A 13,644-nucleotide genomic window follows, 5' to 3' on the forward strand; every position below is an offset into this window, starting at 1 on the left:
AAAATACCTAGACACAAATGATACTGAAAACACAACGATCCAAAACCTATGGGATGCAGCAAAAGCAGTTCTAAGAGGGAAGTTTATAGCTATACAAGCCTACCTCAAGAAACAAGAAAAATCTCACATAAACAATCTAACCTTACACCTAAAGGAACTAGAGAAAGAAGAACAAAGCCCAAAGTTATCAGAAGGAAAGAAATCATAAAGATTAGAGCAGAAATAAATGAGAGAGAAACAAAGAAACCAAGCAAGGATCAATAAAACTAAAAGCTGGTTCTTTGAGAAGATAAACAAAATTGATAAACCATTAGCCAGACTCATCAAGAAAAAGAGGGAGAGGACTCAAATCAATAAAATTAGAAATGAAAAAGGAGAAGTTACAACAGACATTGCAGAAATACACAGCATTCTAAGAGACTACTACATGCAACTCTATGCCAATAAAATGGACAACATGGAAGAAATGGACAAACTCTTAGAAAGGTATAACCTTCCAAGACTAAAGCAGGAAGAAATAGAAAATACGAACAGAACAATCACAAGTCATGAAATTGAAACTGTGATTAAAAATCTTCCAACAAACAAAACTCCAGGACCAGATGGCTTCACAGGTGAATTCTATCAAACATTTAGAGAAGAGCTAACATCCATCCTTCTCAAACTCTTCCAAAAAATTGCAGAGGAAGGAACACTCCCAAACTCATTCTATGAGGCCACCATCACCCTGATACCAAAACCAGAAAAAGATACTACAAAAGAAGAAAATTGCAGACCAGTATCACTGATGAATATAGATGCACAAATCCTCAACAAAATACTAGCAAACAGAATCCAACAGCACATTAAAAGGATCATACACCATGATCAAGTGGGATTTATCCCAGGGATGCAAGGATTCTTTAATATATGCAAATCAATCAATGTGATACACCATATTAACAAATTAAACAACAAAAACCATATGATCATCTCAATAGATGCAGAAAAAGCTTTTGACAAAATTCAACACCCACTTATGATAAAAACTCTCCAGAAAGTGGGCATAAAGGGAACCTACCTCAACATAATAAAGTCCATATATGACAAACTCACAGGAAACATCATTCTCAATGGTGGAAAACTGAAACCATTTCCTCTAAGATCAGGAACAAGACAAGGATGTCCACTCTCACCACTATTATTCAACATAGTTTTGCAAGTCCTAGCCATGGCAATCAGAGAAGAAAAAGAAATAGAAGGAATACAAATTGGAAAAGAAGAAGTAAAACTGTCACTCTTTGCAGATGACATGATCCTATACATAGAGAATCCTAAAGATACCACCAGAAAACTACTAGAGCTAATCAATGAATTTGGTAAAGTTGCAGATACAAAATTAATGCACAGAAATCTCTTGCATTCCTGTACACTAATGATGAAAAATCTGAAAGAGAAATTAAGGAAACACTCCCATTTACCATTGCAACAAAAAGAATAAAATACCTAGGAATAAACCTACCTAGGGAGACCAAAGACCTATATGCAGAAAACTATAAGACACTGATGAAAGAAATTAAAGATGATACCAACAGATGGAGAGATATACCATGTTCTTGAATTGGAAGAATCAATATCATGAAAATGACTATACTACCCAAAGCAATCTACAGATTCAATGAAATCCCTATCAAATTACCAATAGCATTTTTTTTTTTTTTACAGAACAAAAAAATCTTAAAATTTGTATGGAGACACAAAAGACACCTAATAGCCAAAGCAGTCTTCAGGGAAAAAAGCGGAGCTGGAGGAATCAGGCTCCCTGACTTCAGACTATACTACAAAGCTACTGCACTCAAGACAATATGGTACTGGCACAAAAACAAAAATATAGATCAGTGGAACAGGAAAGAAAGCCCAAAGATAAACCCACGCACCTATGGTCAACTAATTTATGACACAGGAGGCAAGGATATACAATGGAGAAAAGACAGTCTCTTCAATAAGTGGTGCTGGGAAAACTGGACAGCTACATGTAAAAGAATGAAATTAGAACACTCCCTAACACCATACACAAAAATAAACTCAAAATGGATTAAAGGCCTAAATGTAAAGTCTGACAGTATAATACTCTTAAAGGAAAACATAGGAAGAACACTCTTTGACATAAATCAAAGCAAGATCTTTTTTGATCCACCTCCTAGAGTCATGGAAATAAAAACAAAAATAAACAAATGGGACCTAATGAAACCTAAAAGCTTTTGCAAAGCAAAGGAAACTACAAACAAGACGAAAAGACAACCCTCAGAATGGGAAAATATATTTGCAATTAATCAACGGTCAAAGGATTAATCTCCAAAAGATATAAACAGCTCATGCAGCTCAATATTAAATTAAAAAAAGCCCAATCAAAAAATGGGCAGAAGACCTAAACAGACATTTCTCCAAAGAAGACATACAGATGGCCAAGAAGCACATGAAAAGCTGTTCAACATCGCTAATTATTAGAGCAATGCAAATCAAAACTACAATGAGGTATCACCTCACACAGGTTAGAATGGGCATCATCAGAAAATCTACAAACAACAAATGCTGGAGAGGGTGTGGAGAAAAGGGAACCCTCTTGCACTGTTGGTGGGAATGTAAAGTAATACAGCCACTATGGAGAACAGTACGGAGGTTCCTTAAAAAACTAAGAATAGAATTACCATATGACCCAGAAATCCCACTACTGGGCGTATACCCACAGAAAACCATAATTCAAAAAGACACATGCACCCCAATGTTCATTGCAGCACTCTTCACAATAGCCAGGTCACGGAAGGAACATAAATGCCCATCGACAGATGAATGGATAAAGAAGATGTGCCACATATATACAATGGAGTATTACTCAGCCATAGAAAGGAACGAAATTGGGTCATACGTAGGGACGTGGAGGGATGTAGAGTCTGTCATACAGGGTGAAATAAGTCAGAAAGAGAAAAACTAATATCATATATTAACGCATATATGTGGAACCTAGAAAAAAGGTACAGATGAACCAGTCTGCAGGGCAGAAATTGAGACACAGACGAAGAGAACAAACGTATGGACACCAAGCAGGGAAAGTGGTAGGGGTGGGGGTGGGGGTGTGATGAATTGGGAGACCGGGATTGTCATGTATACACTGATGCGTATAAACTTGATGACTAATAAGAACCTGCTGTATAAAAAAATTAAAAAAAAAAGAAACCAAAAAGGCAAGTAGAAAACTCCCAAATAATTAGACATTGAATCACACAATTCTAAACATCCCATGAGTCAAATAGGAAATCATAGCAAAAATTAGCTAAGGATTGAATGGATTAAAAGTGAAATCAGAACATATCAAAATCGGTAAGACGCAGCCAAAGAGGTGCTTAGAGGGAAATTGTTAGTGGGGGGACTAGAGGCCAAGGGAGCATGGGGCTGAGCAGCTCTGACATCCCCGAATTCAAGGTGTTGCCGGTTCTCTCTCACAGGGGTCTTTGCAGTTGGTGCCACCCCCCCGTCTGTAGAACGAGTCCCCACTGGATCCCCAGCACAGCTCCCTCCAGCTCCTTGACTCTCACTGTGGTGGTAATTACTAACCCTGCACCTCCATTCGCCACGACATTAGGAGCTGGCAGTGGTCTCGGCCTCTGCTGCCTGCCAAGGGCCCGAGCCGACGTCCCGCTCATCCACCAGGAGCTCGGGAGACGCGAGCTCCACACCCGGGATCACCCCTGACTCCAGGGCAGGTACTTACACTTCTCCAGCTGGTCCCCGATCACCCTGAGGAAGGCCACGGAGATCATGAGCAGGTTGATGATGAAGCAGGCCTCACACAGCTTCCTGATGGTGGGGCCACACAGCCCTCCGACCACGCCCTGGTAGGTGGCCTGGCCACTGACGGAGGCGGCATAGCCCAGGATGACCAGCCCACTGATCAGGAAGACCAAGCAGACCTGCAGAACAGGACCATGGGGCCAGGTGTGCCCACAACCGCCCCCCAGGACGCTGATACCACTCCCTCCGGGTCTCACCTGCAGAGGCCACGGCTGCCTACAGCCTAGGGCCTCTACCTGAGAAGCGACCAGCCCCCTCCCTTGAAACCAGAGCTGCAAAGCAGGTGGATTCTAGAAGCCGCACTGGCTCTACGTCTGTGAATCTGGGGTTCCCACCACTCCACACCAGTTGGACAAATGAGGCATCAGAAACTCAGAGTTTAAATTACTTTCCTAAGATCACATGCGTTGCAGGTGAAGAGCCATAAAGCATGATGGTTAGGAAGCAGGCATACTTGGGTTCAATTCCAACTCTGCCACTCACCTGCTCTGTGGCATGAGGCCCACCATCAACCTCTGTTTTCCCATCTGTGAAATGGGGATGATACCATCTACCTTACTGGAGAGTTGTGATGCATTTGCTTTAAACAAAGCACATAACTCACTCAGCTCAGTGCCTGGCACGTGGTAACTGCTCAAGAAATGATGGTCATTCTTATTCTCTAGACTCCCTCTCCAGTGCTCTGCTGGAATTTTTTCCAACACTGAAAAATTTTCAAACATCTAGGAAAGTTGGGAGAATTTTACAATGAACGCCATGTACCCACTACCTAGATTCTACTAGGAGGAGATCACTGTGCTTATTTGATCACATCTCTACCATGCGTCCATGTGTCCATCTAAACTTGGGGGTACGTTTCAAGGCAAGTTGTGGATATTAATTAGCATACTTCCCCCTAAAGATGTGGGCGTGCGTATCGTTAATTAGAGCTTGATGTGTGTTTACAGTCCCTCTCGTAAGATAAAATGTACACACAGTGAAATGCAGTCTTAACTGTGTATCAGTATATCACTGGAAGGGGTATAACCAACGTACACGTGCAACCTAAACCCCTACCAAGACATGAAATGTTACCACGTCCCCGAAGTTCCCTCCTGTCCCTTCCCAGTCACTTTCTGTCCCCGTGCCCAGAAAAAAAACCACTCTAATATTTTTCGGCTTTTAGCCATTTTCTTATCTGCCTTTCCACCGAGTGGTAACGTTTGTGAGGGCCAGCCCTATCGGGCACATCGGTAAAGTTTATTCCCATTTTTGCCAAGCACTATTTCACTGTGTGGATAGAAGCACAATTGGTTGATCCAATCCCGTTCCCAGACATCTGGGCTGTTCTGCGTGTTTGGCTACTATGAAGGAAGAGCTGAGCATTCTAGAAGAAGTCATTCTGAGGACCCACGTTTCCTTCTCCTGGACACACACCGAGCAGTGGAATTCCTGGGTGTCAGGGGAGATGTGTGGTCAACTCTAGCAATTTCTTACAAACTGCTTTCCAAATCATCTGCGCCACTCGACAACCCCCCCGCCCCCCCCCCCACCCCCGCCTCAACTGATGCATTTGAGACCCACTTGCCCCACGTAGTTAAATGTTTTTGAGCCTCTCCAGGATGGACGGCTACCTGTCCCTAAGCTGGACCTCGTCTCCACGGCCAAACGCCCCTCCCACCCTTCTATGGAGGAGAACAACGCAGGAGCTGTGAGGTGCTCAGCCAAGAAGCCCGGGAGAGCCATCATGGCCGTCTTCAGACACAGTTCGTGCCCCTGAACAGCAGACTCGTTCTTACGTCAGCAGCCACAACTAGGGCTGCTGAAGGGAACATCAAACCGGACCGCCTGAGAGAAACTTGAAAGTTCAGAGCCAGGAGGAACATGCACACTCCCTCCAGCCCCTCGACCTCTGCCCATGCCGGTTCCTCTGCTTGGAACACCCCCCGCCTCCACCACTTTCCCTCACCTGGGGAACTCCTACTCTTCCCCCCTCCTATCCAAGGTCACCTCCTCCAGGAAGCCTCCCCACACTTCACCCCCGAGGTGGGCTCAACCCTCCGCTTCTGGCAGAACCACACCTCTCGTGGGCCCACTTTTTTCCCCGTGCTGGGTCAAATCCCCCAAAAGGTTTGTCTACATCCTCATCTCCAGAACCTGTGAAAGGGACTTACTGGAAGCCATCTTGGCAGATGCAAATAATGAACATGTAATTAAATGAAAAGGGTCTTTGCAGGTGAAATTAAGGATCTTGAGATGAGGTCATCCTGGATAAGCCAAGTGGGCCTTAAATCCAAGTGTCCTAATAAGAGACAGAAGAGGAAGAGACACAGAGAAAGCCATGTGGCGATGGGGCAGAGACTGGAGTGACGTGGCCACAAGCCAAGGAACGTCTGGAGCCCCCAGGAGCTGGAGAGGCGGGAAGGACCCTGCCGACACCTTATTTCGGACTTGCGGTCTCCGAGACTGGGAGAGAATACACTTCTGTTGTTTTACGCGGCCCAGGTCGTGGTCCTTGGGTCCAGGGGCCTGAGGCCACAGCCTCACAACTGTGCATACAGTGTGAGGATCCCTGTCTCGCTCATCCGCCAGACTCTAAGCTCCATGGAGCCTGGGATCGTGTCTTTTTTGCTTACCGTTTAGCCCCAGAAAAGCACCCGGAACACAGCAGGTGCTTCGTAGGTATTTGGGGATGAAAGGAAAGGAAAGGAAGGGAAGGGAAGGGGGGTGGGGGGGGTCAGGCTGAGCCTCTGCCAGTGAAGGTGCGTTCTCTGCTAACGCAGTGAGCTGTCCACGCAGGAGCGGCTGACCCTCGAGACGGTCCCTGAGCCTCTTAGCAGCCAGTGAGCAAAGAGCCCTCACAGCCCCTGGCCAGGCGCGCCTCTCTTTGGAGCCGAGGAGGGTCCAGGCTCGTTAATTTCATTAACCCTCCGGTGCTCATGGGGCCATTAGAGACCTAAAACCTCACACCACTGACCTCCCAGTGGCAGGCATCTTTAAACATTCCTGTTGTCCGAGGGGAGGCCTTGTACCTGGGGACAGGACAGAAGTCTCACTGGCTAAGAGGAGGGGAGAGTCAGGAAATGATGGGGAAGTTGCTATTACCAGCCTGACTTCTCCCCTCGTCGGGAGTTTCCACTTATTCGTATTTGGGGTCCTCTCTCCCGAAGGCTGTCTGCCTGCCCAAGATGGGATCTTTACACCATCCTGTGCCAAGAGCAAGCCACCCCAGCAGCATCCGTGTTACCCGGGAGCCTGTCAGAGATGCATGATCTCAGGTCCACCCAAACCTGGGCAGTCAGCGTCCGTACTCCCGAAAGGTGCCGGGAGACCCCGCACGGAGCCTGCGGAGCGGCGCGCCACGTCCCTGCCTCAGCCCTGCCTGGCGTCCTCGGACTGGTCCGTCTGTGCCTGACCACGGACCCCCATGCGGGGCCCCTCCGCTCTATCCCTGACCCTTTGCGGCTGGAGGTCGGGCTCTCTGTTCCAGAAGCGCGGCCTTTCTGCCGCACACATCCAAACACCGCTCTGTTGCCCGTTACGTGCACCTGGACAAGCTGGGGCTCAGCGCCGCCTTGGCGGGGGCTTCTCTGCCCCGCTCCCGCTCCCACAGATGTCATCCCACCTGTCACGCTGCCCACCATCTGACACTGTGTCATTTGACTTCTTGAATCTTGTTCGAGTTCCCTGTTAGAACAAGCTTCACAAGGACGGAGACCACAGTGTCTCAGCCACCCGGCGCCAGACAGGCGCTCAGCCAGCATGGGGGTGGCACGGGTTACACCAGACACTACACAGGGCAGCACCTGGCAGCTTCCAGAAAGACAAGAAAGGCCCCGTGGGCCCACCAATGGGGCCATTATCAGCCAGCTGCCAGAAAAAAGCACTCGAGATGATGCCCGTCAAAGAGCTTACCACGACATGCCTGGTTCCTATCAGCTCAAGGAAAAGACTGCTAATAACATGAAGCTGTGCTCATCGGCAGCTCTCTCCCGCTGAGGACGGTCGGGCCCTGGAACTTTCTGGGAAGGGAGAGAGTTCAGGCTCCACACGCAGCCAGCAGAGCTGGCCAAACACCGCTGACGCCGTGCAGGTTGGAGGCGTCACGGCGGCCTCAGTCCGTACCCGCCCACGAGATTTGGGCTTTCACTGGGGAGCCGAGACCCGGAGGCAAGAGAAGTCAATCTGTGGCTCGGAGACAGCGCCTCCCCAGCTGAAAGGCCAGGTTCATTGGCTACAGGTGCGGAGCGCTCCGCAGGGACCCAGCGCGCCTCTACCTCCCCCCCCCCCGCATCCACACACACCCCGCCTGGCTGCGAGGCCCTCAGCCGCATAGAGGATGCTCTCGGCCCCGGGTCTACAGGGGGATTCCCTCCTCCCTTCGTGAGCTGAGCGGGATGGAAAAGCAAAAGCCACAGGAGTAATTTCGGAGACAGGCAGCTCTGCAAAAGCAACACCCAGGGCTCTAGCTGGCAAAATAAAATTAAGCTCCTACCTGCCCCCGGAGACCCGCCCCCCGCCCCAAAATGCTCCCCACGGGCTTACCAGCTCCACTAGGAAAGCGGGGGCCACCCCACCCGCCTTGTGGAAGGCCCACGGGAAGCTGAGCAGGCCGGCGCCCAGCGCGGACTTCAGGAGAATGAAGACAGCGCCCAGTGAGGACAGACTGGGGCGGGCGGCCGTGGGGACCGGCTTTTCCAAAAGGCCTCTGTCTCCTGGGGTCTGTCCCTCCATGGCTAGAAGCAGCAGAGGGGCAGAGAGAGGGGGTGGTCCCGGCACTGTCTTCCCAGTTCACGGCACCCTTCTCCAGCTGGGATGCGTCTCTCCTCGATCCAGCCAGAGCCAGGACGCCTGTCCCAACCCCCCCAGCCTCTGTACCCCTCTTCCCGAGCGTCTGCTCCCCCCTTTCCAAAGCGTTATGTAACCACCTGCCCCCTAGCTTCCGGTCCTCACGCCTTTCCCCTCAACCAACGCTGCCCCCGCAACTTGCAACCTTGTTTATGGGTACTCTTGCCCTCCCACCCCCTTTCTGTTCCAAATCCCCAACTCCTTCCTCCCCATGGCTGTTCTCACCCACCCACCCGCCTCCGGGCCAACTTCCACAGCGAAGGGGCTCCAGCCCCTGGTCCTTACCACCAAGTCCAGTCTTCAAGGCGACAGACAGTCCTGGGCCATCAGGGACGGGGACTCGGGCTCACTTCAGAGGACCCAGAGGGGTGGGAGGAAGGCTCTAGCTCCACCGGGGTGGGCAAATGCGTCATGAATTATGGGAGCCCTAGAGAGCACGTGCTGGGGTCACGTCCCCGAACCTAGGAGGACACGGACAAGAGGTCGGGGCCATCCGTCCCAAGAACTCGTAGCTTCTGAGACCTCTGGCCTGAGCACGGGAGTCTTAAGACTCCCGGGGGCGGGGCCTTCCCGGCCGCCCCGAGGGTTGGAGGGAGCTCAGCTGGGAGAAGTCAGGGAGGCTGCACCAATCTCACCATCTCCAACGCCTCCTCCCGGGATGCCTCCCAGGCCCCCTACCCCCATCTGTCACCTGCTAGGGGGGCCAGCCCAGTTTCCCATCTGCAGAAGGGGGTCCGTGTGCCCTCCTGGGGCGAGGGGGGCGTGCTGTAGACTCACGCATGCAAAGGCTCTGGAGAGGCGCCCCGGGGAAGACGAGCACGGGAATCTTCTGGGGTCTTGTTAACAGGCAGGCACTGATTCGTCCCACCTGCGGTGGAGCCGAGACTCCACGCTTCTCGCGAGCTCTGCGGAGGTGGGTGCTGCCGGTCCCTGGACCACACTTTGAGTAGAGACTACCTCTCCGACCCGATACAGTCCGCTAGGACGGCAGAATACTGGGAACAGTTCCAACCCGGAAAACACGGCCCCGTGAAGGTCGGATCTTGAATTCAGAGGTGAACCTGTTTATTCCTGGCGCCCAGCTCAAATCCCCCCGAGAGCATGTTAAAACACCGAGTGTGGGATCCATCACCAGCGTTTCTGACTCAGGGGGTCCGGGGCCCCTTCCTGAGAACTGCTGCTGTAAGTTAAACATGTTCAACGCCTCCCCCAATCAATCAGTGCTTCTCCGTCGAGATCAGCACCAAAGGCTTTGCTCGTGTGGTCTCAAGCCCCTGACGGTGCCACCTCCCTGCAGCGGCTCCGTTTATACTTTGCGGGCTCTGCTCCATCTGCTGAGTGGCCAGCCTGTCCGCGGGCTCCAGGGGAAAGGGAGCCCGGAGCTGGACGGCGTCGCGGGCCGCAGTTCTGCTGCAACCATGTGAGCGGTGCTCACCGTGACCCAGGCCTTGCAGCAAGCGCTCCCCGCGTCCTCACTCTGAATCCCGAGGGCTGTCACCGCGGTCAGTAGAGCGCAGGGCTCCCGCGGGTGGGGCAAGAGACTCAAAACGTGAGCGCTGGCCAGGGCCAGGTCCGGAAATCAGCCCCGAGCGTGTGTCATCTCAAAGCCAGCAGTGTCACGCTGGTTCCTGCACCCGCCCGGACCCTGATGGTGCCCGGATGGGAGCGGACACGTAAGGCAGGGAATGAATGGGTGAGCAGACGGCAGGATGTGAGGGGCTGGGGCGCACCCCTCCGGAATTCACATGGCTCTCTCCCCCCACATCCACCCCGAGGCAGTGAGAAAGGAGATCAAGGGCCCTCAGAGCGGCCTGGCTTTGTACTCCTTAATCTCGGCTCTGGGCGCCCGGGGCACGGCCCTGCCCCGCCTGGGTCCCTCATTAGCTGTCCATTAACCTGCATGACTTAGAAATTGGCCACTGGGCTGTGAAATTCCACTCAATAGGGGAAACTTCTTAATTCTGAGGGGCTTTGATTTGCACTCTGCCCAGTCTCAGGGCTGTGTGACCTTTCCCGGGGAGGAGAGGTGCCTGTGGGGCCCCATCTGTGTGGGTGGGCAGCCCTGGTGGCACACGGGGCTCAGCCCAGCGCCCCGCACACGGCCCCGTGTCGCCCCCCAGGGGAGCACCCGTCAAGGGATGTTCCAGGCTCCCTCCTTTCCATCGCCACAGAGTACTGGTCACCTGACAGGTTGGGAACTTCAGGGAGAAAGTGACCTCAGCTCATTTCCGCAAACCTTTGTCTCACCCTTTAGAAGGTTCTGGAAGACAGACCGCGGCAGGGGTCGGGGGGTGGGGTGGTCTCAGCAACCAGAGTGCCTAGGACTGAGATCCAGGCCTCACTGCGGTCCCCTGCGAAATGGTGGTAACAGCCCCTGTCTACCCTGCAGGGCCCTTAGGAGGACCCAGTGAGAAGAGGGTTGCTGTTGTTGAAATACGCACCGGGCAAATCCCATGACCTGTACGTGTCCGTGTTTCTACCTCCGCCGGCCTCTGAGCTTCTAGGACAATGCTCTGAACCTGGGCTGCACAACACCCGAGGGACCCTTCAAAGTGCCGGCGCCAGGCCCACCCTCAGAGCTTCGGATGAAGCTGGTCTGGACGGGCCAGGCACCCGGTTTTCTATAACTCTCCCCAAGAGGTGTTCACGTGCCGTGTGGAGGAGGAGGGCAGCCCTGTGCGCCTGGGCTCACGGCCCCTGCTCAGCCGCAGCTCTGTGCCCCGGCTCGGCCCTCAGAAGCAAGGGAGCGCGCATGTGACTGGGAGGGCAGGCAAGTGCATAGACCTCAAGCCCACCTCGGCGGAGGCCGGGGCCTCGGGGCATCTGTGGGATCAGGAGGGAAGTGGTCTGAGGCCTGCGCGGCCTGGGCAGGGAGGGGAGGCGGGCAAAGGTGACGGGGAGAAGGCACGGGAACCGGAAGCACGCAGCAGAGGACGGCGCTGGCTACCGCCTGCTGAGATGGGGTGGAGCCCCAACAAGGGCTTGACAAATGAAACTAGCTGGCACTCCCGACAGTATTTTCTCGTTTCTAGTTTCATATTTTGATCCCAATAAGCAAATACCACCTGTGGGCCAGCTGTCAAGGCAGCCACAGGCCCAAGACTGTTAACTGAACCTGCAAGATATTCCCTCAGGGGGCGCACAGAATGACACACGTGGTTACCATTTAGAATTTTTAGGGCTTTTGCCTAGGACAAGGTCAAGCAGGGACTGCTTCGTCTTTTCTTCAGCTTTGTGCCCTGGCTTGGCCCTCAAAAGGCGGCTTAATAAATGAAAGGTGGAGTGAACCAGACACTGCAGGAATAAAGCCTCACGTCTGCAGATACAGGAGCTCGTGGACTTTTCAGGGCGACGGTTAACCTCTGCGGGGAACAGGCGTCAGCGCAGGGGCAGGAACCCAGTGCGGTCGGTGCGCAGACTGGCGGCTCCCAAAGATGTCCTCACCCTCGTCCCAGAACTTACGGCTGTGCCACCTGGCCAAAGGGACTCTGCAGATGGGAGCAAGTGCAGACCTTGAGACGGGGCGAGTATCCTGGGTGGTCTCGGTGAGCCCTAATCACCATCACAGCGTCCCGAGAACAGGGACACAGCGGGGTCAGAGGGCAGAGACGTGCGGACAGAAGCAGAGGGTGGAGTGGTGTGCACTGCAGGTGGCGGAGGGGCCCCCCGGCCAAGGGATGCGGCGCCTCCAGAAGCTGGAGAAGGCCAGGGAATCAGTTCTCGCCTGGAGCCTCCGGAGGGAACCAGCCCTGAGTGTAGCCCCACGAGACTGATTTTGGACTTCCAACCTCCAGAGCTGCATGCAGGGGGTAAATGTGCTGTTTCAGGCCACTGCTTCCTGGTAACTGGTTACAGTGGCAGCAGGAAACGGACATACCCAGCATCCTGAGTGCTGGTGGTCGGCACCTCTGAGAGGCTGGAGGCCCATGGCGTCCCCACCCCCCGACCCCCCAAGCTCAACAGCAGGGGTCTTTTCTCAGCCGCAGAGCAGAGGCTGGGGGCCTCCAGGTGACACACAGCCCAAGAGCACAGGCCTTGCTGTCCCCTCCCTCTTTTTGAAGGGCTGGTGCCCTGAGTCATGATCCGGAGTCCCACTCTGGGTGAAGGAAAAGAAAACTGCACCTTGGATTGGAAAGTGAAAGGGAGCATCTTCACACAGTCTTAACGTTGACCCTCCTCCACCCACTGCATCCAAAGGAAGAGGCACCCGGGAGGCGTCAGCGGCCAGACTGAAGGCTGAGTCAGGCGCCCAGCCCTGCAGGGTGTTCGCCACCTGGATCCTGACCCCCAGATCCATGCTGACGTGTGGTCTGGGGGGCCGGAGAGCCTCTCCCCGTCTCCGAGCCGGGGGGCTCCCACCTGGCCTGTTCATAAGAATCCTCTGGGGAGATTTGTGTGGGGGGTTTCTGGTAAAAGTACATGAAGTTCACCATTGTAGCCCAAGTGTACAGTTCAGTGTCATTTCATGCACTCGTAAGGCTGTGCAACTGTCCCCAGTGCTCGGTTCCAGAACATTTTCAACAGCCCACCACGTGCCCACCAGCAGTCACGCCCCATCCTCCCGTCCCCCAGCCCGAAGCAACACTAACCTGCCTCCTGTCTCTGGACTTGCCCGTTCGGACGGAACCCTACACTCTGAGTGTAATGTTTGCGAGGCTCCTCCACGCTGCAGCGTGGTCAGAGCTTGGCTCCCTCAGGGCTGACTAGCATCCATCCCACTGTCCGGATGGTCCTGCTGCTGTCACCCATTCATCCATTTGATGGGCACTTGGGTAGTTTCCACCTTTTGGCTACTGTGACTCATGCGGCTATGAGTTTTCACGTACAAGTTTTTGTTTGAACACCTGTTTTCAGTTCCTTTGGGTCTACACCTAGGAGTGGAATAGCTGGGTTGTATGGTCATTCTGTTTACCTTGGGGAGCTTCTAAAACAGATTTCTAGGCTCTTCCCAAGGAGCATATGATTTAGTTAAGTCTACAGCAAGGCCCA

The 13,644-nt window shown here is 52.9% G+C and overlaps 1 protein-coding gene across 1 annotated transcript in view; it reads right to left on the bottom strand.

Moving 5' to 3' along the window:
* SLC38A8 (solute carrier family 38 member 8) overlaps positions 1–8,541 on the bottom strand; it is a 31,387-nt gene extending 22,846 nt beyond the window's left edge. The window contains exons 1-2 of the mRNA XM_032614863.1: positions 8,353–8,541; positions 3,749–3,947 (exon numbers count right to left, since the gene is read on the bottom strand). Of these exons, the coding sequence (XP_032470754.1) occupies positions 3,749–3,947; positions 8,353–8,541 (388 nt within the window). The remainder of the gene's footprint in view (positions 1–3,748; positions 3,948–8,352) is intronic.
* Positions 8,542–13,644: the final 5,103 nt, after the last annotated feature.

Source organism: Phocoena sinus, chromosome 19, assembly GCF_008692025.1.
Source record: "Phocoena sinus isolate mPhoSin1 chromosome 19, mPhoSin1.pri, whole genome shotgun sequence".
Taxonomy (NCBI): Eukaryota; Metazoa; Chordata; class Mammalia; order Artiodactyla; family Phocoenidae; genus Phocoena; species Phocoena sinus.